Source organism: Sciurus carolinensis, chromosome 14, assembly GCF_902686445.1.
Source record: "Sciurus carolinensis chromosome 14, mSciCar1.2, whole genome shotgun sequence".
NCBI lineage: Eukaryota > Metazoa > Chordata > Mammalia > Rodentia > Sciuridae > Sciurus > Sciurus carolinensis.
The window spans coordinates 10,601,913-10,629,023 of NC_062226.1; the positions used below are offsets into that span (position 1 = coordinate 10,601,913).

At 38.8% G+C, this 27,111-nt stretch overlaps 1 protein-coding gene across 8 annotated transcripts in view; it reads left to right on the top strand.

Annotated features, from left to right (window-relative positions):
• The first annotated feature begins 4,961 nt into the window (after nucleotides 1–4,961).
• Nucleotides 4,962–27,111, top strand: part of Dennd1a (DENN domain containing 1A) — a 515,895-nt gene continuing 493,745 nt past the window's right edge. For 7 of the 8 annotated variants that reach the window (XM_047525191.1, XM_047525194.1, XM_047525192.1 and 4 more), the window contains exon 1: nucleotides 4,962–5,086. In XM_047525191.1, the coding sequence (XP_047381147.1) occupies nucleotides 5,070–5,086 (17 nt within the window). In that variant the 5' untranslated portion in view covers nucleotides 4,962–5,069. The remainder of the gene's footprint in view (nucleotides 5,087–27,111) is intronic. The other variant, XM_047525193.1, reaches the window with a different exon arrangement.

A 27,111-nucleotide genomic window follows, 5' to 3' on the forward strand; every position in this document is an offset into this window, starting at 1 on the left:
AAGGGAAGGTTTTATATTTATTTATTTATTTATTTATTTATTCAATGATATTTAGTGGCCACTGCCTGCATGCCAGGCTCTGTACTCAATGTTGAGATCCACGTATGAATAAGCCTGATATGTTTGCTGTCTTTATCAATTTGATAATTTTGCAGAATGATATTTCTACTTATCGAATATATAGCAAGATGTTTACATTCTTTATTTCCTTTTATCTTCAGGAGGTGAGTATTAGCATCTCCTTATTAAAGAAGAAACTTTAATAAACTCAGAAAGTTTTAATGTTCTCTAAACTCGCTCAACCTGGGTCTGCCTGACTGCCAAGCCCATTCCCCTAGCAATTGGTATATCCTATCTGTATTCTCCTTGTAGGAGACCCATAATAAACTTTGTTAAACATGAAAGGCAGTAAGTTAGCCTGATTTGGTGGCACAGACCTGTGATTCCAGACACCCAGGAGGCTGAGACAGGAGGTCACAGAGTCAAGCATGGCTATTTGAGGCCAGTCTGGACAACTTAGTGAGAACTTGTCTCAAAATTAAAAAAAAAAAAAAAAAAAAAAAAAAAAAAAAAAAAAAAAAAAGCAGTAAGTTCTACAGTTAAGAACCTATTTAATTTGTTAGGATTCTGCATATCCCAAACTTATTTAATTACATAATTCCCTCCTTTCTTGGGGAAGGGAACCAGTGCCCCTATTAATGAGCTGTGGCTTCTTTCTGCAGAATATAACCACAACACCCAAGAGAATTGGAAACATATGTCCACACAAAAATTTGTACACAAATGTTCACAGCAGCATTAATTACTCATAATAGCTCCAAAGAGAAAACAACGCAAATGTCCATCAACAATATGTGAATCCACACAATGTGGTCCAGCCATCCAAAGGGGTATTATCTGGCAACAAAAAAAAGAATAAAGGACTCATACTTGCTACAACATGGATGGACTTTGAAAACATGCTAAGTGAAGTCAGAAGTAAAGGTCACATGTTTATGATTCCACTTATACAAGATCTCTAGGAAAGGCAAATCCATAGAGAAAGGAAGTAGTTCATGATTGTCAGGGATTGGGGAGACAGGAAGAAAGGTGAGCAACTGCTAATGGGAGCAGGGTTTCTTTTTGCCATGATGAAACTGTTCTGGAATTAGGTAGCGGCGATATGACTATAGTAAAAACCACTGAAATGCACACATTAAAGTGGGTGAATTTTATGGTACATGAACTATATATACCTTAACTGTAAAAAAAAGAATACGATGACAATTTAGTGGATTGAGAACAACAGATCACTGAAGCCTGGCCCAAACCATGTGTTTCACCACTTTATATTGTACAATTAGGGGGCATCAGAGCTGTCTGGGGGTCTTATCTTCCCTCATTAACACAGCCCCCTAAATCCTAAGCAGGAAACCCAAATGCAAAGGCAAGCTTGGAAACTGAGGAACATCAAACTGTCAGATTAGGTGGTGTCACACACTCTGTGGAACTTCTTTCTGCTTAATCTGCTTGGCCTATTTTGATAACAATCAAGAAAGGCCAAGTTCATAAATCCCTTCTGACCGGAAGGCTTCAATTGCAACAATTGATTATACCATGTACTAGGCAGAGAGGTCTCATTTTATTTGAATGACATAAGATTCATCTAGGTTTAAATGGCTTACAAAAAAGATGAGCCATTGAATTATGGGATTTTAGAACTGTAAAGGACTTTGGAGGGAAACGATCTGGCCTGATTCTCTTACTTCGATTATGGAGAAACTGAGGCCCAGAGATATGTACAAAACCAGAGATAGTGTCTGGCCCTACGTCACAGAGCCAAGCATGACTGAGACAGCTGGCTGTTTTGCACTATCTGTCCACCCTTTCTTTCCTGGAAATGCCACTTCTCCCTTCAGCTGTGCACATGATTATCTAGAATAAAGACCATATTTTCTAGTGAAATGTGGTTGCGTGACTAAGTTCTGACCAGTGGGACGAACGTGGAAGTGGTGCGAGCAACTTCTGTGAAATATACTTCAATGTCAGAGGTCAGGGTGGGACATGTTCTTCTTTCTTCTTGCTGCCCGGGGTTGCAGATTAGAGCACTGGAGTTCAAGCAGCCATCCTGGATCATGAAGGGGCAGCTGCATTTGTAGGATGGGAAAGCAATAAGATAGAATTTTGGGTCTTTGATAATTATGGAATTGTCATTACAGCTCTGAAATGTTTATCTCCACACCTTATGTGAAAGAGAAATGAACTTCATTTTTTTTTTTTTGGCCTCTTTTATTTCAATCTTCTATCATTTATAGTTCAACTGCATTCTAACTGACACAGAATGTAAACAACAGAGTTGGGCTAGGAACTCAAATCTCCTAGATCCAAGCACAGAACTATATTTTATTATGCTTATTACCATTAATAATAAATGTCAGGGTTAGACATATAACTCAGTGGTAGAGCATTTGCAAGTGAGAGGGCCTGGATTTGATTCCTAGCAATATGAAAGACAAACAAAAGTAATAATAAATGTCAAATTGTGCTAAGGGTTTTGTATATAATAGTTGCCATCAATTTTTGAGTGTTTTCTATATGCTGTCACTACTTTAAAAGTGTCATTAAGATATTTTATTCCCACATCAACTCAGTAAAATAGGCCTATTATTATCATCATTTCCATTTTACAGACAAACCACCTTAGGCCCAGAGAGAGCAAATAACTTGCCCAAAGTCACATACGTAATAAGAGAGAGGCGAAATTTGAACAGGCAAACTGATTCCACCTATATTATATTCTCTCCACCTATATTATATTCTCTCTCTTATGACGTGAGCTTCTCACCATCTTCTATACCCCTTTCACAGAGAAGGAAACGGAAGAGGGCTATTGTTCAATTATTTGCTTAAAATCACTCTGCTAGTCAGTACTGCAGCCAGCATTAGAAACCAGACTAAATCCCAGCTTGTGCTCTCTCCCTGGACCACCCTGCTGTCTCAGAGGCCACCTGGGCACACACATAACCCCCACCCTCTTCCTCCTCCTCCCAAACACACACACACACACACACACACACACACACACACACACCACCCAGCAGGCACCCAGACATTTTTGTGGCCAGGATGGCTATAACCTGCTTTGAAAAGCAGCCAGCTCTTTGCCCTCCACCAAATAACTTTGTTTTATTTATAGTCTCCTGCTCAGAGCTTTTGAACTGGCTGTTCATTCCAGGGAAGATCTTGATAACAACTGTTCCTTGGAGTGGGTTCATAGGAAACAAGGTGAATAAACACCACAGAGCCCCTGCCTGTCTAGCAGAGCTTTGCTCCTGGGGGTATTTGTAAGTTGGTGTTGGTGTCTGGGTGCAAAAGACTTTGAATTCAGAATGGCAGTTTGGACATTTTCACTTTTTTTTTTTTTTTAATTCAAAAAAGTTCACCCTTTATCTTGAACACCCCGAGGCATAGGTGAAAGACAAAAAATATCTTTATCCAGAAGGTAATTCCAAGAGGAGAAGTCTCTTCTACTCTCTTTCCTGTCTAGCTTTCTTTTCTCCCTGCCTCTCTGGGGGACTAGGACAAATTTCTATAGTGACTATGGGATGGGAATAGGGTGAGGAAACACTCCATGAATTTTGAGGTAACATGGCAGTAGGGATGAATGGTATTTCGGAAAGTGGAAAAAAATAAAAAGAAAAGAAGAGAAAAGGAAGATGAAGAAAATAGAAGCCTAATATTAAAGTGACCCCAGAGGCTTATAGTGTCTTCTGACTTGTGGCCAAAGGTGGCATCCTAAAGTATGACTATGTCTGTCACTTGTGTCTGGAATTGATTGGTCTGAATGTTAACCTTGGCTTCATCAACTACTAGTTATTTTACCTTTGTTCATGGAGAGGACAAACTCTAAAGAGCATCGTGAGGACTGGCACCTACCAGGCCAAGGAAATACTGCGGCTGGTTCCAAGAGAGCATTCACTCTCCCCTGACAGACGGGAGCTGAAGATAGTTGTCTAATGGTAGTTGTACTTATTGCTTCCTTTGTGATCCTTCTTGGCTTAGATGAGATGAAATTGGGTGTTCACCAAAGTGAGCTCATCAAAGGAGGGGTAGTAGCAGGTTGCCAATCTGGCTCTCAAATACCTTTATTTGCCTTGAATGAATCTGTTAGGGGCTGTTGAGTCACATGAGGTTTCTGTATTGGAGCCTCCTCAATGGCTGATAAAAGAAGCAGAGGTCCTCAAAGGTAGGTAGGGCAGAGCTGGGCCACCTTATGGGTCCTGTAATGTCCGTACGTAGTTTTCCTGGGAGTTCTTAAACTCCAGTACGTGGAGTTCTTAAAGATCTGGGAAAGAAGGAAGAGGCCTTCTCTAGGATCATTTGGGAGAAGGTGGATGGTGTGAGGGAGAAGAGGGTCTGGAAGGAATTTACTGGAAGGGATGGGAGTTTCAAACGGAAAACTTGTGTTTTCATCGAGGCCTGGGTGGGAAATATTCTATGTCAAAGCTACTGGGTGGGAGGACTCCACAGAGGAGGCATGGATGAAGGTTTTTTCGGTGGCCCCGGGGGTCCCCACGATAGGATCAGAGTGTCATGGGGGAGTCTGTAGGTGGAGGGTCCTGGGAAAGGGCAGAGCGACAGAGGTCCAAGGGCCTGCGTCGGGAAACCCAAGTGTGCGCAGGCACGAGCCCCGAGAGGCGCGCGGACGGAGGCTCGGTTCCTGCCCCCGCGGCCCCGCCCCCCGAGAGCGGACTACACTTCCCAGCAGTCCCCGCGGGCGGCGGCGGCGGCGGCGGCGGCGGCGGCGCGGGCGGGAGGGGGCGGTAGTGTGAGAGGCGGAGGGGGCGGCGCGCGCCGGGCACGCGCGCCGGCGACCATGGCGTTCGCCCGGCTGGCGCGAGTACATTAACCCCGGGAGGCGGCGGCGGCGGCGAGGGAGCGAGCGAACCTCAAGCGGGCGGGCCTCAGCCTGAGGGAAGGGAGGAAGGGGCGGGGAGAGCGCCAGAGGGAGGCCGGTCGGCCGCGGGCGGGCGGGCAGCGCAGCGCAGCGCCGAGCGGGGCCCGCGGGCCCATGAGGAGGCCCGGGGACCATGGGCTCCAGGATCAAGTGAGTGCGGCCGGGCGGAGCCGGGCCGGGCGCGGGGCGGCGAGGCCGGGCAAGGGCTGCAGGCCTTGGGCCGCGCGGGGGACTTGTTGCCGGGACCCTAGGGGCGCCCCGCGTGCAGGCGTCACGCGGGGAGGGGGTCGGTTGCCATGGCGATGCGCGGGGGCGGGGTGCGCGCGGGGTGGAGGGGCGCGGGTGGTCAGGTGTCCCTCACCTGAGGGCGGGAACAACTGAGATTACGAGGTGGCCCCCTGCGGATTTACACAGGACCCCTGAAAATGGTCAGGCAAGTGTTAGGAGGGCGAGTGGAAAATCTCCGGAAGCAAGTCCCCAAATGGGTGTGTTTGGGGCGCCCCCGAGAGTTGGCAGGTCCGGGAGAGGTTGCAGCCTGCCTGCCTGAGGCCTTTGGGCCCCCACAGAAGTCGTGTGAGGTTCTTAAGGGAGGGGCCCCTAGTGGATTGAAGGTCTGGATGGCGTGGGGTGGGGGAGGCTCTTCTCTCCTATTTCACCCTCTTATCTCTAAAAGTCTCCACACAGCAGGGGCCAAAGGCTATGAAGAAAGATACCTACCTCTGTGTTGTAACTGAGCACCTGATCTTGATAATAGTTGGAAAGGCTCTGTAATCCAATCTGACATTCCCTCACTCATTCATTCACCTGGAGTCCCCAGTGGGGGCTTAGTTTTCTCGGGAAATTGTTGATACATCTAACTTCAGAACCCACTGAAACATTGTTGCCGTTCTTCTAGATATAGAAGTTGACTTTGGAAAGTGCAACTTTTATTTGGTCCAATTTGGGTGTGTTGCTTTGGACTCTATCTCCCCTCCCAGCCAAGTTCTTTTCTGGCCTCTCCCTTCCTCAGCCCCAGAATATGAGATGCTTTATCTCTAATCACTAACAAATGTTCACTTCTACTCTGTGACTAATAGAATTGTTTAAGGGCATTTAAAAACAAAGTTGACAGCATATGCTTTTCTGTAAAACAGTTTTCACAGGACATTTTAAACCCTCTTATAGGAAAGTCTGTGGAATGTGTTTATTTAGCGTTTTGAGAACTGTAGTTGGGACGTTTGGAAGGAAAGGGCCTCAAGGGCAAAATCTAATAATTATTCAAACGTTGCATCTCATGTCCAGGTAATGCCCATGCAGTGTGACCCTTGCCCAGCTTTGCAGTCCCCTGAGTGGTCAGGCTTTTCATTTACAAAATGTTTAATATATGCTGCAGCAGCCCTGGGACATTTGCTAAATGAAATTAGAAAAGTTTTTTTTTTTTTTTTTTTTTAAATGATGACATGGAATCATTAGATGAGCACACTGTTTTATTTATTTTTGTGGAAATGAGGAAAAAAATTAGACTCATGCTCTGAACAAGAGCTTGAGAGAATGGGGAGGTTAAAAAAAAAAAAAAAAAAAAAACCCAAAAACTAGTTTTTGAAGTACTAGGATTAAGAAGACACTCCAAGTTTAGTTCCTGTTTCCAAGTAAGAATTGTAAACTTGGATTTCAATAGCACTTAAAACACTTCAAGAGCCACCTTAGAGTCTCAGAGTATGCATGAGGATGCTTACCTTTCTTGTTACAGAAAAGTTCAGAAACTTGCCTGACATGAGGCAGTGTGTGTCAGAAACTAGCATTAAAATCCAACAAGCAGGAGTTCAGATGACTAGCTTTCTCTTGCTCTCAACAGCAGCATGTTGACAAATACATTTTTTCAAGTATGTTTTGTGTGTTTTGCAGAACCCATCATGTAATATCTGAGCACTTGGGCAAGAGAGTTTACTAAAGCATGAAATTGTATTAAGCGTGAAATTAGTATGAAGAATAGCTTTATTGATCTTAAAGCTAGCCTGCCCTGTGGTAAAATCTTAGGCTTGGGAAACGTTAACTTGTGGTAAGACTGAAAGAGAATATGAAAACAGAAGTTATGAAAAGTAGTTGTGATTTATAGTGACTGTTGATTATGCAACTTCCGCCTGCAGCCAGGAATAGGGATGGACAAATGGTGAGGAAACCATCTACTTAAGTACTGCCCTAGTTGGAAAAAATAGGACTTTGACTACTATATGTCATTCCATCCTGGCAGGGTAGAACAGACTTTAGCTCTAGGTGTTCACCTGTAGGGGAAGCTAAGTGCGTAGACTCCCTTGTATAGGATGATGGGAAGGGGACAGATAGAACACTCTGAGGCCCCCTAAGCAATAGAACACAATGACTGCCTGTGTTTTCTCTTGTTTACCTCTAATGCCCTGTGGCATTACAAGGACAGTGTGGACCCAGATCTGGGTTCAGCTTGTAGCTTTTTCATGCTAACTATGAAACTGCAAAGAGTACCCCTAAAACCCTGTGTTTCTCTGAAAGCAAAAGGGAGTCAACTTTGTCTAGGTGGCAGGATCATAATGAATAGTAAATGCAGTATCAACCCAAATGCCAGGCCCACATTAACAACTTGGTAATTGTTAGTTTTCTTATACACCTTCTTATCAAAAGATTAAGAACATATGGCATATTTTATGCCAGAAATGTCAGAGAAAGGTATGTTTGAGGCAATGGAGAAGAAAATTTCAATGATCAAGGAATTAGACTGTTAGTGTGCAGAGTAGGACTTAACATTGTTGCCCTTTTTAAATAAAAGTTAATTAACAATACTTTGTATAATTGTGCAGCTGGTATCTGTTATATGGTCAGTGATTAAAGCATGTGAGTAAGTTTTAGTGCTTGATCAGACTTGAGCTAAAACCGATTGAGCACAAGATCTATGTCAGACCCCATGGTAAGCTTAACATGAACCATTTCATCAAATCCCCACAACTGTCCAGTGGTGCTGTTTATTAACCACATTTTTCAAATGAGAGAAAGGACGTCTATAACGCTTAAGATCAGATGTCATCCCTAGGAAACCTGCCTTGATGCCAGTTCCCCATTGTCTTACCACCCATCTGTATCTCTACCCCAGTCCTAGGCTGTATGCCCCTTACCTGCCTTTCTGATTTCTTGTATTTAACACTGTCATAGTGCCAAATCTAGTTCCTTGTTTCTCTTCTAAGCTAGACACAAACTGCTTGAGAGCAGAAACTGTTATCTGAGTTCCCTGTGTCAAACTCAGTGACTGAAACCTGGTTGTTTAGGAAGAGCTTATGAAATACATTTAAGTGTTTAAGAAATGCATAACCAAATGAATTGTGTAGAAAACAAAACCAAAGTTGATAGGCTCCTCAGAAGAGATTGGGACTTAAACTGAAGGAAAGGGGAGACTTGGAGAAGGAAGGAGGGAATCCCAAGAATAGATGTTATATAGCTTGAAAGTGGAGAAAAACCCATCTTGTTTTCAAGTACAGAGAAGCAGCCTTGGCTCTTAATGCAGATCTTTACCAATACTCTGAGTTCACTGATTTGAATGCACTTGGAGTTAAAAGAACAATTTGCTATTTGAACCTTTGAGGAAGAAGAATTGTTATATTTCATAATTTTAAACCATATTGCCCCGGTCTAGGCCAAACATTCCTTTTACTAGAGTGTATGTGTAGTTTATGTTTATTTTAATGAAGGACTATTGTCTTGCCTCAAACCAAATGTCTAATTGACAGAAGAAATGCAGGGTCATCAGTATAGAGGTAGCACCCTAAACTTAAACCTTAAGCCACAGCAGACATTTCTCTAGAGGGATCAAAGGAACAGTGGCAACTGACAGTCTTTGACAGGTATGTTTAAATCTTATTTAGTATTTGAGTGATCTCGGTGGACTGGAATGTGGTTAATATGAAGCAATTTAACTGATAATGTAGACACACAGCAGGAAACTGTGGCAGTTTAATATTGCTTGTGGTGACATCCTAGAAATTGCTTTCAGGCAGCAAGTACAGGAAGTGGGTTGTAAGTAATCGAAGGAAGTTTTTAAGTGAGTCTGAAGAGACCTGACATTTATGGTCTCAGAGACATGCATACTTGATAAGATTTGAAGGCTTAGGGACAAAACAGGGCAACTGATTTGGCCTTGTAGTGTTTATTCTGCATTAACCTGTATACCTGCCTGTCTTCTGTCCCTTTTGGACTGTGATTTCTTTGTGGTTAGAGTCCAAGAAATTTGTCCATTTATTCATTCACTCCCCTTCTATAGAAGAAGAGTGTCAAGCACATATTAAACACTTAATAAGTGTTAGCCATTGTTATTGTAATTAGTAGCATTACTGTGCCTAGCAGTGTGTTAAGTTCTAGGGTCACAAAAGAGAAAAGACTTTACTTTAAAGGTTTCTAAAGTAGTAGACATAAATGCAAAACAAAAACGTCCAGACCTCTTCCCTACTAAAAAGCCCAATTATAAGAAGGTAATTGCTATGGGGGCACTGCAGCCATGATGAACAGGTGATGAAGGAAAGGACTGTACCCTGCAGGAGGGTGGTCAAGAAAGGAAGGTTTCTAAGGGAAGAGATGGGTGAAGGTGGTGTCAGAGAGTAGAGGTGGTGAAGGTGACAGTGGTGGTATCAATGGAGGGAGCAGTACATATGAGGATTTGGCATATTAGGAAAATAAGAATGTTACATTTTACTATGTACTCAAATGCCAGGAATTATGTTAGATAAGATTGTAATGGTGATCTATACTGATGGATTCCTTCTCTCATGATGCTTACAGTGTGGTAGACCTGACAGATAAACTGAGTGCATTCACATAAAGCTATGTGAGTATGTTATAAATGAAACAAGATGCTAAGAGAAAATAATGGAAGTGGCTGTCCTACTTTAGAAAGAGTGGTGAAGAATGGCTTCACTGTAGATATGGCATTTGAACTGAAACTTAAAGGATGAAGAGACATTAGTCATATCAAGAGATTGGACAAGACTTTTTGGGTACTAGGGATTGAACTCAGGGGCAATGAGCCACATCCCCAGCCCTATTTGGTATTTTATTTAGAGACAGGGTCTCACTGAGTTGCTTAGTACTTTGCTTTGCAATCCCCCTGCCTCAGCCTCCTGAGCTGCTGGGATTACAGGCATGCACAACTGCATCTGTTTGGACAAGACTTTTTATTTGATGCAGAGGGTAGCGCATACACAAAGGCTTCGAGGTGAGAGAACCCTGGACATGTTTCAGAACTGACAGTAAACCAGTGGGTTTGAGTAGTGAATGATGGCAGAAACTTGAGGCGAGGTCAGAGAAAGCAGGGCCTTGTACGTCATGGTAATCTGAACACCATCTTATGATGTAATTCACATACTACAATTTTTACTCTTTTAAAGTAAATGGCTTTTAGTATATTCACAAAGTGTGATTGACCACCACTATCAATTCCAGAGCATTTTAATCACCCCAGAAAGAAACCTCCCATACCTGTTAGCGGTCACAAACCTAGTCAATTACTCCCAAACCTAGTCAATTACTAATCTAGTTTCAGTTGCTGTAGATTTGCCTGTTCTGGGCATTTCATATAAATGGAATCATATAACCCTTTGTGTGTCTAGCTGCTTTCACTTAGCATAATTGTTTTAAGGCTTATCTATGTTGTAGCATATATGAGTGTTTCTTGACTTTTCATTGCTGATTAATATGCCATTGTTTGGATGTACCACATTGTACTCATCCATTCATCAGTTGTAGGCGTTTGGGTTGTTTCCTGTTTTTCACTGTTGTGAATAATGCTGCTCTGAACATTTTGTGTAGACACATGTTTTCACTTCTCTTGCTTATATACCTAAGAGTGGAATTGCAGGATCATGTAGTTACATGGTTTAAGATCTTGAGGAATTGTTAAAATTGTTTTCCAAAGCAGCTGCACTACTCTGTGTAAAGTTGTATTTCATTGTGGCCTTGCTTTGGCTTGAATAGATGGTGTAGAAAACATAAAACTAGAGTAGACAGTTAATCAGGCTTCTTAGAAGATGTTGGGACTCAAACTGAAGGAAAAGGGAAACTTGGAGAGAGGAGGGAGGGAGTCCCAAAGAAGAACAGTAGAAGTTATATGGCTTGAAAGTGGTTGCAAACCCATCTAATTATTTTCAAGTACAGAGAAGCAAACTCGATTTCTTTTTTTTTTTTTTTTTTTCCTTTTTCTTTTTTCTTTTTTGGTAGTGAGGATTGGACCAAGGGATGCTTTACCACTGAGCCACATCCCTAACCCTTTTTTATTTTGTGATTGGGTCTTGCTACGTTGCTGAGACTGGCTTTGAACTTGTGGTCTTCCTGTCTCTCAGCCTCCCGAGCTGTTGGGATTACTGGCATGTCACGCCATGCCCAACCCAGCCTTGACTTCATAACATGCTCCAGTGCTTTTTTTGCATGGCTCCCATTATCAAAGTGCAGGGCAGACTTGGTATTTCTTGCAACACCTGTCCTGTAGGACAGATGACCGATATCTGCTTTGTGGTGAGACTAGGAGTGGAAATGTGATTTCCACTTCAGTCCTTCTCCCTCTATTGCCATTTGCCCTCTTCCCAGCATTCCAATCCCCACAGGAATCTGCAGGAAGACCTGGAATGGAGGAATAAAATTCTCCTTGGAGACTGGACTCTACAATATTAGTGCCCAGAATCAGCCACTTGAATTTTTCTGACTTCTCTGGAAATGTATTGGTACTACTCCATCATTCTGTTAGCTGCTGCAGTCAACTTGGAGAGGGTTGTAAGGTAGATAGGAAGATTGAAACTGGGAAGGTAAAACTGAACAGTGGTGTGGGAGTCTTAGTTTGTGTAGGTAAACTCTGTGATACTCACACAGTAAAACTGCCTTAAGGGCACATTTGTGAGAACACATCTCCAGGGACACGTGACTATTTAGGACTTGAGAAGAAACCAGATGAAGGAAGTAACAAAAAGTATGTTCAAAATATTTATTTTCCTCTTGAAAAGATAGTTGATACTCTAAGAGCTCATTTGTAAATTGGCTATGGCATTTATTTATTTTTTTTTAATTTTTAAAGCATTCTTTTTTTTTTTTTTTTTTAACCTTTATTTTTGTTTATTTTTATGTGGTGCTGTGGATTGAACCCAGTGCCTCATGTGTGCTAGGCAAGAGCTCTACCACTAAGCCAGAACCTCAGCCCTGGTTATGGCATTTAGAAATGTACTTTGCACTTAGAGATTCTGTTAAATACAAATCAGCAGCTCTTAAGAGTAAGGATATTCCAGGAAGAGGGAACCCTGCAAAAGTCATAGGTAGATAAGATACAGTTGAAATATTATAGTATATGTGGATACAGATTGTGGGTTTGTGCCATTGGGACATGATGCTGTTGAATAGTTGAGTTAGGGAAGTAATACAATCAGATTTGGGTTTTTAGGTAGATTACATGGGTAGCAGTAGTTTGGAATAGTGATCCCTGGCTTGTGCAAGATGATCCATTAGAACATTAGAAAAATATTTTAGAGCTTACATTTATTTTTGTATAAACTTTTAAAATTTTGCTTTTAGCGACTGGGGATGTAGCTCAGTGGTAGAATGCTTGCCTAGCATGTGTGAAGTCCTAATTCAATCTCCAGACTCACAAAAAAAAAAAAAAAAAGGGAAAAAATTATGTTTTCTAATGTCTGTATTAGTATAGTAAGGCATTGTTTTATATGATACATATCAGATGTGTACTATGGAAGATCAAGGCTCAAAGTAAGGTATTAGCAGTAGAAAGAAAAGAAAAGGGATGGATTTGAGAGAGATTTTAGGTAAAATTGACAAAACTTGGTTACAAATTACATGTAAGAGGCAAGAGAAGAATCAAAGATGACCTCCCAAACTTAGCAAAGTTATATTATAAATGGGGTATATGTAAAGTGAGGACTGGTTATGCAGTGTGTTTGCTTTTCTGAGGACAAGTGAAAAGTTAGAACTGGAAGGAGGCGTTTTGGTATACAATGAGAAAGGAAGAACTCTTTAATGGCTCCATAGTGAATGTGTTTTGTTAGATAAGTAAGACTAAGGTGGGCTGGATCAAGTTGCTGAGGGGAAGTCTGTTCATAGTAGATTTAGAAAGAGAGTGAGTGAGACAAAACAAGACAAAACAACTTTTGAAGTCACTTTAGCCACAGGAAAGGTTTCAGGGATGTTGCATTGATCTTGCCCAGGCTGTATGAATAAATGGAAGGAAGGAAATGAATCTAGAGAAGATGCTGTTTGATTCCAAGCAGTCAGTTCTTGTACTCCAGGGCTTGAGAGGAGCTAGGAATGGGGATGTGGGTTTTGGAAGTTTTGAGTCTTGAGAACTACATGTAATTCCCCTTTGAGTTCTCAATTTGAGCCTCATTTTAAAAAAAAAAATTATAAAAGGAAATAAATTAATTTACTTATAAGGTGGTTGTGAGGATTAAGAGAGATCTTGTGTCTAATCCTCAGCAGAGTTGTGACTGGTAAATGGCAGCTATCATGAATATTGCTTGCAAAGGATGAAGAAGCATGCAGTTTTCTTAAAACCTGATGTTTTTTAAAAAAGAAAAAGTCAAAAGAAAGTTTTTTTTGTTTTGTTTTATTTTTTTTGACTAGTGATTGAATCCAGAAATGCTCTACCATTGAACTACATGCCAGCCCTTTTTATTTTTTATTTTGAGACAGGGCCTCATTAAATTGTTGAAGCTGTCCTTGAACTGATGATCCTCCTGCCTGGACCTCCCCCCATGTTGGGGTTTCAGCCATGTACTACCTTACACACCTGGCACGAGTGCATTTCTTTTTTTTTTTTTTAATGTTGTTTGATTCATTCTGTTATTTTTTTTCCCTTCCCCCCCACCCCACGAGTGCATTCCTGTTTGTTTTTATAGTGCTGTAGTTTTATTTCTTCCCTTTTTATTTTTAAGCATAAACTCCTTCCTTTTAGTGAGAACATTAGGATGATGTGTAGTATATTTTACTGAATTTATTTGAAGGATTGAGATCCTGATATGTGAAAAATACTATTCCTCTTATTGGTTGGGGAGAAAGGAAATCATAGTCTACTAAGAGAGGATAAGCATGCAAATAATTAGAATTATAACATTTAAAAACTTTTAATTCTCCCTCTTACGTACATTGGAAAATTTTTTCAGTTTTATAAAAGATTTACAGCAATTTATTTATCTGTTTAGTTGGTACCACTCTTTGACCTTTTTAACATAATTTTTCTTTCTTTTTCTGTAATGCTTAGAATTACTATTTTTAAACCATTTTGTTTTGGAAAAATTTAAACATCTATAAAAAAAATAGGATACTGAGCCTCCAAATACCCATCACCTAGTTTCAACCCTTATTAATTTATGACTTATCTAGTTACATTTATAGGTAATTGATTGTAACTTCCTTCTCTGCTCTCCAATCCTGGATTATTTTGAAGCAAATCCCAGATGGCATATCTCATTCTTACATATTTCCATATGTATCTCTAAAAAAAATTCCTTTAAATAAAACAATAAAAAACATTATCATATCTAAGAAATTAACAAATTCCTTCTTATTATCAAACAGCTAATCAGTGTTTAAAGTTTTTTAGTTTTATAATTTTTAAAAATAAAATTTGTTCGAATCAATTAGGTCATACATTGCAGTTGGTTGATATGTATATCATAAATCCTTTTCCCTCCTCGCAATCTGTTTTTTAAAAAAATATTTTTAGTTGTAGATGGGCATAATATATTTTTCTATGTGGTACCCAGAATAGAACCCAATGTCTCACACGTGCTAGGCAAGCACTCTATCACTGAGCCACAATCCCAACCCTATAGTTTGTGTTTTAAAGAAATGGATTATTGGTCATATATAATTTCCATTACATCATCATGGTTTATTTAGTGTGTTCTATCCCTTTTAGTTCCTATAAATTAGTAATTAGATTAAGTGACTTGATCAGATTTAAGTGCATTTTCTTTGCAAAAATACTGAAAAGTGGTAATAGGTACTTCTGTCAGGAGGTGCATTATGTGTGGTTATCTCTTTTTTGGATCTATTAATTTATTAGGGATAGTAAAATGGTAATATTTTGTTTCTATCATCTCTTTTTCATATTAACTGGAATACTTGTATAAAGGAAAACTTGCATATCAAACATTTGATTACCCTGAAGTACAGTTCATCTAGTAAAGGCAGAGTGAATGCTTGATTTCCTTTATTAGTTTTTAGTTTTCTAGTAATTTTCAAAGGTGACTAATTGATCTTTTTTGGGAGAGAAGATCACTTTAAAAGCATATATTTAATTGTATATGCTGTTTTTTGATCTTCATTGATGATTAATTTGTTCTCTTTGTTTAGTGAGAACTTTTTGAAGTGAACTTCGGAAGACTTTAGGATCCCAGTAGTTTCTTATTTGTTAGTTTATTTTTTTGGTGCTGGGAATTGAACTCAGGGCCTTGACACATGGTAGATAAGTGTGCTACCACTGAACTGCAGCCCTAGCCTGAATTCCAGTAGTTTCTAATAGCTCCTTTGCCTTTTGGTATGACCAGTTGTTCCAGAGTCATATGGATATATATATATATCCATTTAATTAAAGTTATATATATATATATATATATATATATGGATTTACATATGGATTTACATATATATAAAATCTTTTGGGATTGTTCTTTCAAAGTAGATTCATTTTATAATTACGTAACATATTTATATTGTTTCAAAACCAAATCTACAAGTATATTTGTAAGTCTAACTTTTAGCCCAGCCTCTCACTCTATCCTTTCCCTCCTCCATAGGTAAGCAGTTTATTTTTAGATTTTCGTTTGTCCTTCCACTGAAAACCAAACCAAGCAAAAAGGAAATATATAGGTATATTCACACCTCTTCTTTTTAGGCCTTCAGATAAATGGTAGCATTCTTGTGTGCTTTTCCCCCCTTGACTTTTCTCATTTTTTAAAATTAATCCTGTAATATGTAGAGATCATCATTATTTCTTTGTAGGACAGCATAGTACTCTTTTAGATGGATGGATCATGACTTAAACAGCCTCCTACTGATGGATGTTTAGGTTGCTTCTAGTCTCATAGATGGTGTGGTAATGAATAGTCTTATGTATGTGTTTTTTGCATTTTACCATTATATTATTGAGATGAATTCCTAGAAGTGGGATTGTTGGGATAAAAGGGTAAGTTTATATGTAATTTTGCTAGAGCTCATCAAATTCCATTTGGTAGGGATTATGCCAGTTCATATTCCCATACATGGGAGTGTTTGTTGGTTTATAGTTTCATCAAAAGAGTCTGGCATACTTTAAAAATTATTTTAATTAAAGTTATAAACATATTAACAAATCAACTCTTAAGAGTCCGTGATGAAGAGCAACAATCCTCTACCCACCTTTGAGTCCCATCATTTGGAGATACTGTTAACTGGTGCTAGTTTTAGTTCTTTTGGTGGTTCACTCATAACCCTAGATAAATTTCTGTGTTAATTGTGGACAGTATCCGTTGAGTCCCTGAACTAAAAAATGAGTACCTTTGTAGTATTTCTTTTTTTTTTGGTCCAGTTTTTTTTTTTTTTGGTACCTGGGGTTGAACTCAGGGGTACTTGACCACTGAAACTCATCCCCAGCCCTTTTTTTTTTTTTTTTGTATTTTATTTAGAGATGGGTCTCACTAAGTTGCTTAGTGCCTTGCTTTTGCTGAGGCTGACTTTGAACTTGAGATCCTCCTGCCTCAGCCTCCAGAGCAACTGTCTCACAGCTGCTGCTGCTGTGTTTTTTTTTTTTTTTTTTTTGGGCAGAATTCAAGGCCTTGCATGTATGTAAGTGCTCTACCACTGAACTACATCCTTAGCCCCTTTCTAGGCTTTTATATACGTTTGTATTACTTTAATTCTTAGAATGTTCATTCTCTAATTTATATTTAATTTTTTTTTTTTATTGTTGTATTAACTTTCAACAGTGTCTCTTGACTCCACAATTTGTAAGGGGGAGATATTACCCTAGCTCACTCTTGTCTATTCTTTATAGTAAAAGCTATACCTATCTTTCTTTCTTTCTTTCTTTTTGGTACTGGAGAATGAACCCAGGGTGCTTTACCACTGAGCTACCTTTCCAGTCTTTTTTATTTTTTGTTTTGAGACAGGATCTTACTGAGTTGCTGAGGCTGGTTTTGAACTTGCAATCCTCCTGCCTTAGCCTCTGGATTTGCTGGTATTATAGTTGTGTGCCTCTGTGCCCTTGTATACTTTTTTTTTTTTTTTTTTTTTTTAATGAGGTCATTTTCATTTTGATCAATGACTAGAACCAAATCTCCAGTCATTTATCCTTAGGTTGACTCTACAAGTTGAATGTTATTATGAATAATTAAATATAAGTATTTAATTCCTCTACACCAGATAGGGTGCTAAAATAACAATTTCTTCCCATTTGAAGGAGAATGAACTTTTTTCTTACAATCTACCCAGAATTTAAAATTATGCTAAATTTCTTTTCATTCATATTTGGATTAAAAAATTCTTTTAAAAACATTTTTTCCCCTTTTCACTTATTTATGCAAAATAGCAAGGGAGGTCAGTAGCCCTGTATAGAGCAGCCCAGGGACCATGTAAATATTTCTTTCCTTATGTTGGCAGATAGAAAGCTGTTTTGCCACCATTATGGGAGCCTGGACATCTTTGGCAGCCTAGATCTGGGCCTGGTCCTTAGAAACTTAGATTCTGGGGCTCAGTGGGGCTCATGTACCTGGCACATACATGTAAGGCACTGGGTTCGATCCTCAGTACCGCATTAAGAATAAATAAATAAAATAAAGGTATTGTGTCCATCTACAAATAAAAAAAATATATTAAAAAAAAAGAGAAACTTACGTTCTGCCTCCTTAAAAAATATCTTTACGATCAGGGCTTATTGATGCCATCTTGGAATTCGTTATATTTTGTGTGGTTCTTAGACTTGGCCATATCTGCAATGCTGCTGAAAGTGCAGAAAGCCCCTAAAACTGGAAAAGAAAGAGCCATTTCTGGATTTTAATTTTTTTAAATAGTATTCTTAGTTGGGCTTGGTAGTATAAACCTGTGATCACAGATACTTGGGCAGCTTGGGCTGGAGGATTGCAAATTCAAGACTAGTCTGGGAAATTTAGTGAGATCCTGTCTCCAAATAAAAAAATAAAGAACGGGGATGTAGCTTAGTGGTAGAGTGCCCTGGGTTCAATCCACAGTACTGAAAAAATATATATATTCTTTTTTTTTTTTTAAGTTTTTAGATGTTGATAGACCTTTATTTTATGCGTTTATTTATATGTGTTGCTAAGAGTCGAACCCAGTGCCTCACACATGCTAGGCAAGTGCTCTACCACTGAGCCACAACCCCAGCCCCAGAAGTTCTTTAATAAGTCTAATTTATCAAACTTTTAAAAAAAATTTTAAATATGTTCTAAGAAATTCAAGAAATATTAACCTAAGGACATGAATATACTTCTCCTTGTTTTCCTCTATAGAATTTTACATTTTAAATTTCTGTGATATGATCCATTTTATGTATGATTAAGTTGTGGGTGACATTAATTCCTTTGTTTCCTGTGTGATTGTCCAATTGACTCAGCACCATTTTTTGAAAAGATCATCCTTTCCTCATTCATTTTCATGGCATCTTTCTTATGAATCAGGGGTTTGTGCATTTGGGTGTCTTGTCTATCTCTGGACTTTGTCTTTTCCATTATACCAGTACCACATTATCTTAATTACTGTATCTTTAAAGTAGGTCTTGATATTTAATAGGACAAGTTCTTCACTTTTGTTGTTCACCAGATCCTTTGGACTATTCTAAATCCTTTGCAGCACTATGTAAATCTTAGGATCAGCTTGCAAATTTGCACTTTTGAGTGCAATTGCATTGCATCTCTAGATTAATTTGTAGAGAGCTGATATTAATATTCAGTCTTCTAGTCCATTAAGTTGGCATCTCTCACATATCTTCTTTCATTTCTTTCAGGAGTGTTTTGTAGTTTTTAATGTAGGGTCTTGAACATTTTTTGTTTCATTCATACTATTTGATATTTTAAAAGCTACTGTAAATGGCATTGCTTTTTAAATTTTATCTTTTAATTGTTATTAACATAACTGGGTGCAGTTTCACACTCTTGTAATCCCAGAGACTCAGGAAGCAGTGGAAGGATCGAAAGTTTGAGGCTGGCATTAGCAACTTAGTAAGGCCGTAAGCAACTTGTAAGATCTTGTCTCAAAAAAAAAAAAAATTTTTTTTTTAAAGGGCTGTAGATGTAGCTCAGTGGTAAAATGTCTTTGGGTTTAATCCCCAGTACAAAAAAAAAGTAAATAAATAAAAAAATTTTTAAAAATTGTTACTAGTTTGTAGAAATACAATAGTTGTTTATATATTGACCTTGTAACTGCAACCTTGATAAATTTGTTAGTTCTAATGTATTTGTAGACTTTGTTGCTTTCTGTGAATATAATCATACTTTCTGTGAATAATGACAATCTTTCTTTTTTTTTTGGTTGTACTAGGTATTAAAGTCAGAACCTCACACATGCTAGGCAAATGCTCTACCACTGAGCTATATCCCCAGCCTTTTTTCTTCTTTTTCTTCTTCCTTCCTTCCTTCTTTCTCTTCCCTCTCCCTCCCTCTTCTTCCCTCTTTTTTTTTTTTTTTTTTTATTAAATCATATTTTGAGACAGGGTCTTGCTAAGTTGCCCAGGCTGGCCTGGAACTTGCTATCCTACTGTTTCAGTCTAGTGAGTAGCTGGGATTACAGGCATGTGCCATTGCAAGTTTTATACCTTTTATTTCTTACCTCATTTCTTGGGTAAGGCCTCTGATATGGCGACTAATAGGCATAATGAGCACAGATGTAATGTTTCTATATCTGAATTCAGGGAAAGTGCTAAGTTGTAATTTTTTTTTTTTTTTTTTTTGATGCCTATGATCAGGTTGAAAATTTGCTGCCATTCCTAGGTTGCTGAAAGTTTTTGTCATGAATGAATGTTGAATTTTTTCAAATTCTTTTTCTGTACCTTTTGAAATGATTATATGATTTAAAAAATTTTTCCCCCTGTGAAGTAGTGAATTACATTATTTTCAAATAGTAAACAAACCTTGCATTCCTGCAATAAATTCATTTGATCATGTTATCCCATTTTGGGTATTGCTATATTTAATTTACTAATATTCTGTTTACATTTGCATCTGTGTACATAAGTCTATATATGTAAGACATTCTAGCTCTAATTTCCTTTTCTCGTAATGTTCTTGTCAGATTTTGGATAAGGTCATGCTGGCCTTTTATTTTTTAACCTCCTGTTGTCTCATTTTCCTCTTTATTGCCCCTTGTAGCTTTCTGTTCCAGTTTTGTAGTAGCTATATTGTTTTCTATTCTATTCAATGATGTCAGTTTCCTCAATCACCTTTCTTAATCTTTTTTCAGAGAGATATTCTTCTTTCAAGACATTAAATCCCTTTCCCCCCTTTGCACTGTTCTCAGGTTTTTTTTTTTTTTTTTTTTTTTCATATGTCCCGGAGCAGGGACAGTTCCATGTACATATGCTGTTTGACACAGCAGAGTTGGGGGAGGGCAGTGAATGGGTCACCATGGGCACTGTTCTTTGAACCTGTGGGTGATAGTTGGATCTCCTTTTCAGATCTGTAGCTGAAGAACTGGTTCATGTTCATTGTTCCCAATTGAATTCTGAGTGACTAGGAGATATTTGCACTACTGAGGTAAAATTTCATTTTCTCATTGCTTGAAGATATGATCATATTTTGAACTAATGACATACAGAGGAAATTGCAATTTCTGTGATGGAGTATACATCAGTTATTCTCATCTCCCAAGTTTCAGTACACTCTTTGTGTATCATTATTATAATCAGTGTAACTAACTTTAAAAGTAATTCAAGAGATTATAGATAGTTGCCCCTACCTATTAAAGTGTGAGTGTGTGTGTGATCCATGAGTGTAGGCAGGATTGAAGTGGGAAGATGACTGAAGCTGAAAGAGAATTAGGCTGATATAATAGAACAGAGGTAATGAGGGCTGAGATTTGGGCATTTTCTTTTGCATGATATTGTCTTCATTTCAAGAATCCAGTTGTCAGTGAGAATTGTCAAGTACTATCAGAAAATTTAGAGGTCTGGTCTTCACAACCAGGTAAATAATGACTCCAGAATTTGTAGACTGAGAGAAACATGGCAGAGCCAGGATGAAAAATTAGGAAACTCAGGTTTTTTGAGAAATAAACTTTTGGTTTGATTTGGGTTATCGTAAGTGTGTGGGGACATCTTACATCCTAATGCAAATATCAAGTCTTGTTGGTTGGTGCATTTGTCTCTTCCTCCACCACTACTGTCCTGTTGGTCTAGGTCACCATGCTTTCCTATCTTAATAGTTGACATTCCTCCTGACTGAATTCTTTTTGCCATTCTTGTTTCTCTTCAGTCTAGTCTCTGCAGTAGCCAGGATGAGCCTTCCAAAGGACAAATCTGACCATGTTAGTTCCCTGCTTAAAAATCCTTCAGTTGTACCCTGCACTTCTGGGTAACTCCACATGCCTCACAGGGCCTTTTTTTATTTTTGCTTTTTGGTGCTGGGGATTGAATCTTGGGCTTGCACATGCTGAACACTTGCTCTACCACTGAGCTACACCCCTATCACCTAGACCCTTTGAGACTTCAATTCTGCCTGTTAATATAAAAATAATAACTAACATTAGTTGTACTTTTTGAACATTAATACTTATTCTAAATACTTTTTTTAAAATTTATTTTTATTGTAAACAAATGGGATACATGTTGTTTCTGTTTGTACATGGAGTAACAGCATACCATTTGTGTAATCATACATTTACATAGGGTAATGATGTTTGATTCATTGTTATTTTTTCCCTTCCCCCCACCCCTCCCACTCCTCTTTTCCCTCTATATAGTCCTTCAGTCCTCCATTCTTGCCCCCCTCCCACCCCCCATTATGTGTCATCATCCGCTTATCAGTGAGATCATTCATCTTTTGGATTTTTGAGATTGGCTTATCTCACTTAGCATGATATTCTCCAGTTTCATCCATTTGCCTGCAAATGCCATAATTTTATTATTCTTTATAGCTGAGTAATATTCCATTGTGTATGTATATACCACAGTTTCTTTATCCATTCATCAATTGAAGGACATCTAGGTTGGTTCCACAGTCTGGCTATTGTGAATTGAGCAGCTATGAACATTGATGTGGCTGTATCTCTGTAGTATGCTGATTTTAAGTCCTTTGGGTATAGGTGGAGGAGTGGGATAGCTGGGTTAAATGGTGGGTCCATTCCAAGCTTTCTAAGGAATCTCCACACAGCTTTCCAGAGTGGCTGCACTAATTTGCATCCCCACCAGCAATGTGTGAGTGTACCTTTTTCCCTACATCCTCGCCAACAACTATTGTTGCTTGTATTCTTGATAATCGCCATTCTAATTGGGGTGAGATGGAATCTTAGTGTAGTTTTGATTTGCATTTCTTTTATTACTAAAGATGGTGAACATTTTTTCATATGTTTGTTGATTGCTTGTAGATCTTCTTCTGTGAAGTGTCTGTTCATATCCTTAGCCCATTTGTTGATTGGATTATTTGTATTCTTCGTGTAGAGTTTTTTGAGTTCTTTATATATATCTGAAGTGTGAGTGGCAAAGATTTTCTCCCACTCTGTAGGCTCTCTTCGCATTGCTGATAGTTTCCTTTGCTGAGAGAAAGCTTTTTAGTTTGAATCTATCCCAGTTATTGATTCTTGCTTTTATTTCTTGTGCTATGGGAGTCCTGTTAAGGAAGTCTAATCCTAAGCCAACAAGTTGAAGATTTGGACCTACTTTTTCTTGTATAAGATGAAGGGTCTCTGGTCTGATTTCAAGGTCCTTGATCCATTTTGAGTTGATTTTTGTGTAGGGCGAGAGATAGGGGTTTAGTTTCATTCTGTTGCATATGGATTTCCAGTTTTCCCAGCACCATTTGTTGAACAAACTGTCTTTTCTCCATTGCATATTCTAAATACTTTTACTATTCTTATTAAATCTTTGTATTCTTTTCATTTACCCTCATACATAACCCTATGGAGAAGGTACTGTTATTATCTCCATTTTGCAGATGAGAAAGATACTGAGAGGTTTCCAGTTACCCAAGGTTGCAGAGCTAGCAAATGGGAAGCACATAATCGTACATGCATTATGTTATTTAATTTTCACCAAAGTCATTTGAGATTAGAGTCGTTATTACTGCCTTTTACAAATGATGTGGTTAAAGTCAGAGGTGTTAGACTGTTTGTCCAGAGGCACACAGGTTATGTATGGGGAGTGGGGATTGGAGCCGAGATCTGTGTCCCTCTGAGTGTGCTCTCTCATCCATGCTGGTATGACCCCATCTTCAACCATAGCATCCCTCACTTCCCACCCCTGAGCACATATGCACATACCTTGGTGACTTCTCATTTTTCTGGTTTAAGCTTAAGTGGACCTCTGACTGGAAACCTTCCCTGAGCATCCCCTTTACCCCTCCTGCTGCACTTGGAGGCACTTTGCCTGTGAGCCATGGCTGTTGCTGTTCTTTGATCGTCTTTCTAGAGTCTGTGAGCTTCATTAAGTGAGAGGTGCTGTGAGTCTTGCCCACTCTAAAACCTTGAATAATTTATAAATGTGGCACATAGTAGGCACTCAGCACATGGCATGTTAAATAACTAAATGAATGTTTAACTCAGTAAGTTTGATGTTGACCGGGTTTCATTCACGTATTTAACTCCCTCTATTTATGTTTGTGGTTGTTCCACATAATTGATAATCCTTATATTATGTAGTTTTAGCAACCCCTTTTGGGATTATAAATATTTATATTTCGGTTATTTTTTTTAGGCCAATGTAACAACTCTTTCTGTGGAGTAAATACTGATAACCATCAGAGAATGACAATCCAGAATGTGCTGGTTTAAGTGGAGAATGCAGCCTAGGGTGTCTTACTTGCTGTGACTAGAATCCAAAGTCATTCTTACACTCATCATTGAAAGTTGTTTTTGCTCTGTGTAAGCTGGTTATTCTCTTTAGTGCCACAGGATAGGTAGTTATAACTGGAATTCAGGAGGAAAAAATTTATAATGTCTTGATGGCTCACTTCTTAATATTTTCTCAGGTAAATTGGTCTGACCTTTCCTACCTTGGTCTGACTTCCTCATAGAAAAAGTTTCACAGTGCACAGGAAAGAACAATTTAGCAAAAATTTAAGTTGCAAATTATTAGTTTAGTGGTGCTTAAACATGTTCAGGTGATGGAATTCCTTAAAGTCATAGTATTCTGTGGAGTACTATGAAATATTTATATATTAAACTTCAAACTACATTTCCCCTCCCTAAATCCAAGACTATTTTATATTACGTTCTAGAATAGAGAATAGCAGCTGAGGAAGTATTAAGAAAAACTTATGGTAGGAAAACTTATATTACCTAATTTTTTTAATGCAAATTGGGAAAAGGCCACTTTTGGACCTTAGTCTAGCTCCCAAAGCTCCCACATTTAAAGTTGCATAATCAGAGAACCATTAAATTAATTGAATATGGGGGAGAGAAGAGAAGCTGTGTGAAAGGTAATGATTCTATCACAATTTCCAGTTTGGAAGTGTTAAAGTAGCATTCGTAGAAACTGGTGAGTCTGGAAGAGAACTGGCCTTGAGGTGAAAAGGATGAATTTTGTGGAGTGCAAACTTATGATAGGCTGAGGAGAAATATGCAGCAGGCAGTTAGGAGATAGGCTTCCTGCCTGTCACATAGCAAGGCTGACAATAAATGTCAACTGCCACTATTACCAGGAAGAGCAGATAAAGATTATTGACTTGGATAAGAAAGATAAAGCTATGAGGGTTGCTTTAAGACTGGATATAGGAAGTGGAGGTTCAAGATTTAAACCTTCGGGAAAAGGTACCTTGCCAGTAGGCTCAGAGCAGAGTTCAAAACCAACTCTGGTTATTTTCCTGAGCTCTTCTCTCTCTTTTACCTCCTCAGTTCCCTGGGGTTCTCCTCTTTTTGTTCTGGCATTCAGAATGTTGGGGCTTCAGTCATGCTCTGCTGCACACTCCCATGACTGTATGTGTAGTCCAGTCCTAGCAGTGGGAGGACAGAGAGGAAAAGAAATTATTGAGGCAGCTAGGTTGGTGACAATGACCTGTAATCCCAGGTACTTGGGAGGCTGAGGCAAGAGGGTTGCAAGTTCGAGGCCATTCTGGACAACTTAAGAAGACCCTCTCTCAAAATACATGAAAGTTGGGGACTGGGGATGTAGCTCAGTGGTAGAGCATCCCTGGGTTCAACGCATAGGGAGAGGGAGAGAGGGAGAGAGGGAGGGCAGGCGGGCAGGAGAGCAAGCAGGAGGTAGGGAATATGAGAGAATTTGCCATCCTCTTAAGGCCATCATTTCTCTGGAGAAGGATCCTTCTCTCAGTACTTCAGCAACCTGTAGACCCCTCCTTGAGCCTGAACTTCTCTTGGAACTCTGTTCACGCTATGCCCACTTCTAGCTTTGGCGCTGCCTTGAATCTGCTGAGTGATAATGAAGAAAAAAAATGGTAAACTTACCACTGGCTTGGTGGTACTTTGAATTCTAGTTTTCTGCTCTAATCTACCTGCTATTGTTTATTTCCTGAGTTTTTCAAATAGCTGCTTCATGAATTCTGCCTTGATTTTATAGATGTGTTTTATAGCTGTGGAGAGACAGGGTGGGGTGTGCCTACTACATTTTACTTGGAATGAGAACTTCTAGATTTCTTCTTATTTGTCTTGCTATGTGTTCATTGGATAGCTTGAATGTGTAAATGTGTTCTGTGGTTTGTTCTGGAAGTTTCTCAGATTATTTTTAGACCAAGAAGTGCAGGAAAGTGGGAATTACAAAAGGTAAACAGGATTAAAAGCATCTTTCTAAAACCCACTGTTGATTGTACCCTATTCTCTTCTCCCTTCTGGAAAACGGATTGGTCTTATGCTATACTTTCTGCATCTTCATTTTGTGACTTTTGTTTTATTTTTAAATTTTTTTGCTTTTGTTTCTGGATTTATTTTTATACTTTCTTTTTCTGAACCCTATTCTGTAGAATTTCTTTAAGCCTACTTATTATTTTTATGGTTGTATCTTTTCTGCTTTTAAGCCATTTATTGAGTTTTCCATTCTTATTTTGAAAAATATTTTCTTTTAAAATTTTGCTTGGTCATGTCATAGTTTCTTTACTGATTTTTAGTGTCTTTTATTTCTTTATTAAATATTTATCTCATATCCTGTCTCTGATAATTCCAGTGTCTGAAGTCTTTGAAGACCTTTGAAGGTCTGATTCTAAGACCATATTTTACTTCTAAGATTCTGGTTTATGGTCTTGTTTCTTCAAAGGTTTCCTTCCTTCCTTCCTTCCTAGCTACATCCCCATCCTTTTTATTTTGTTGAAGCTGTCCTGAAACTTGCAATCCTACTGCCTCAGCCTCCCAAGTCACTGGGATTACATGCATCACCATGCCTTGCTAAAGGTTTTCTAGTTTTTACCCATGGGCTCATGTTTCTTGGAACTTTCTATGAGTAAATTTTTGAGGCTAAGGTTGAAGTGAATTTTTCCAAAGCGGATTTACACTTTCCTTTGTTAGTACCCTGTGGCCACTTTTAGTTTGGGACCACTTCAACTTAAATTTCTGGGTTGAGCTTTTTTTTGGACCACTCAGTAGCAGTCCTTGTGAGGGTCAGCTTGTGATTAAGCTTGGGGGAATAGTTCCCTTTCGTTCTCAGTGCCAAATTTGGAGACTAGTGGTTTTTATTATAGTTCCTGAGATGTGTGTGGATGGATTTCTTTCTTGATTACCTTAGTAGTCCCAGTTTAAATTGTGGGAGAGAGAGATCTATTAGATTTTCTACCATAGGCTGACTCTTAGTTTTATTTGTATTCCTTGAGCCCAGCAGATTGAAAGAATGACATTTGCATTGGACTCTAAATACCTTTCAGGAGAAGCTGGTTTTTATGTGTTGGTTATTCTGTTAGCTTCCTGTCTTCACTGATTTCTTCTGAATTTTCCTTATTTTCTTGCAAGTTCATAAGTGTATTTGAGAAGATGGAAAAAATCCATTATTTATAGGTGTTTTCAATGGAGGACCGGAAACATACTTAGCCTGGCATATTACCAGAATG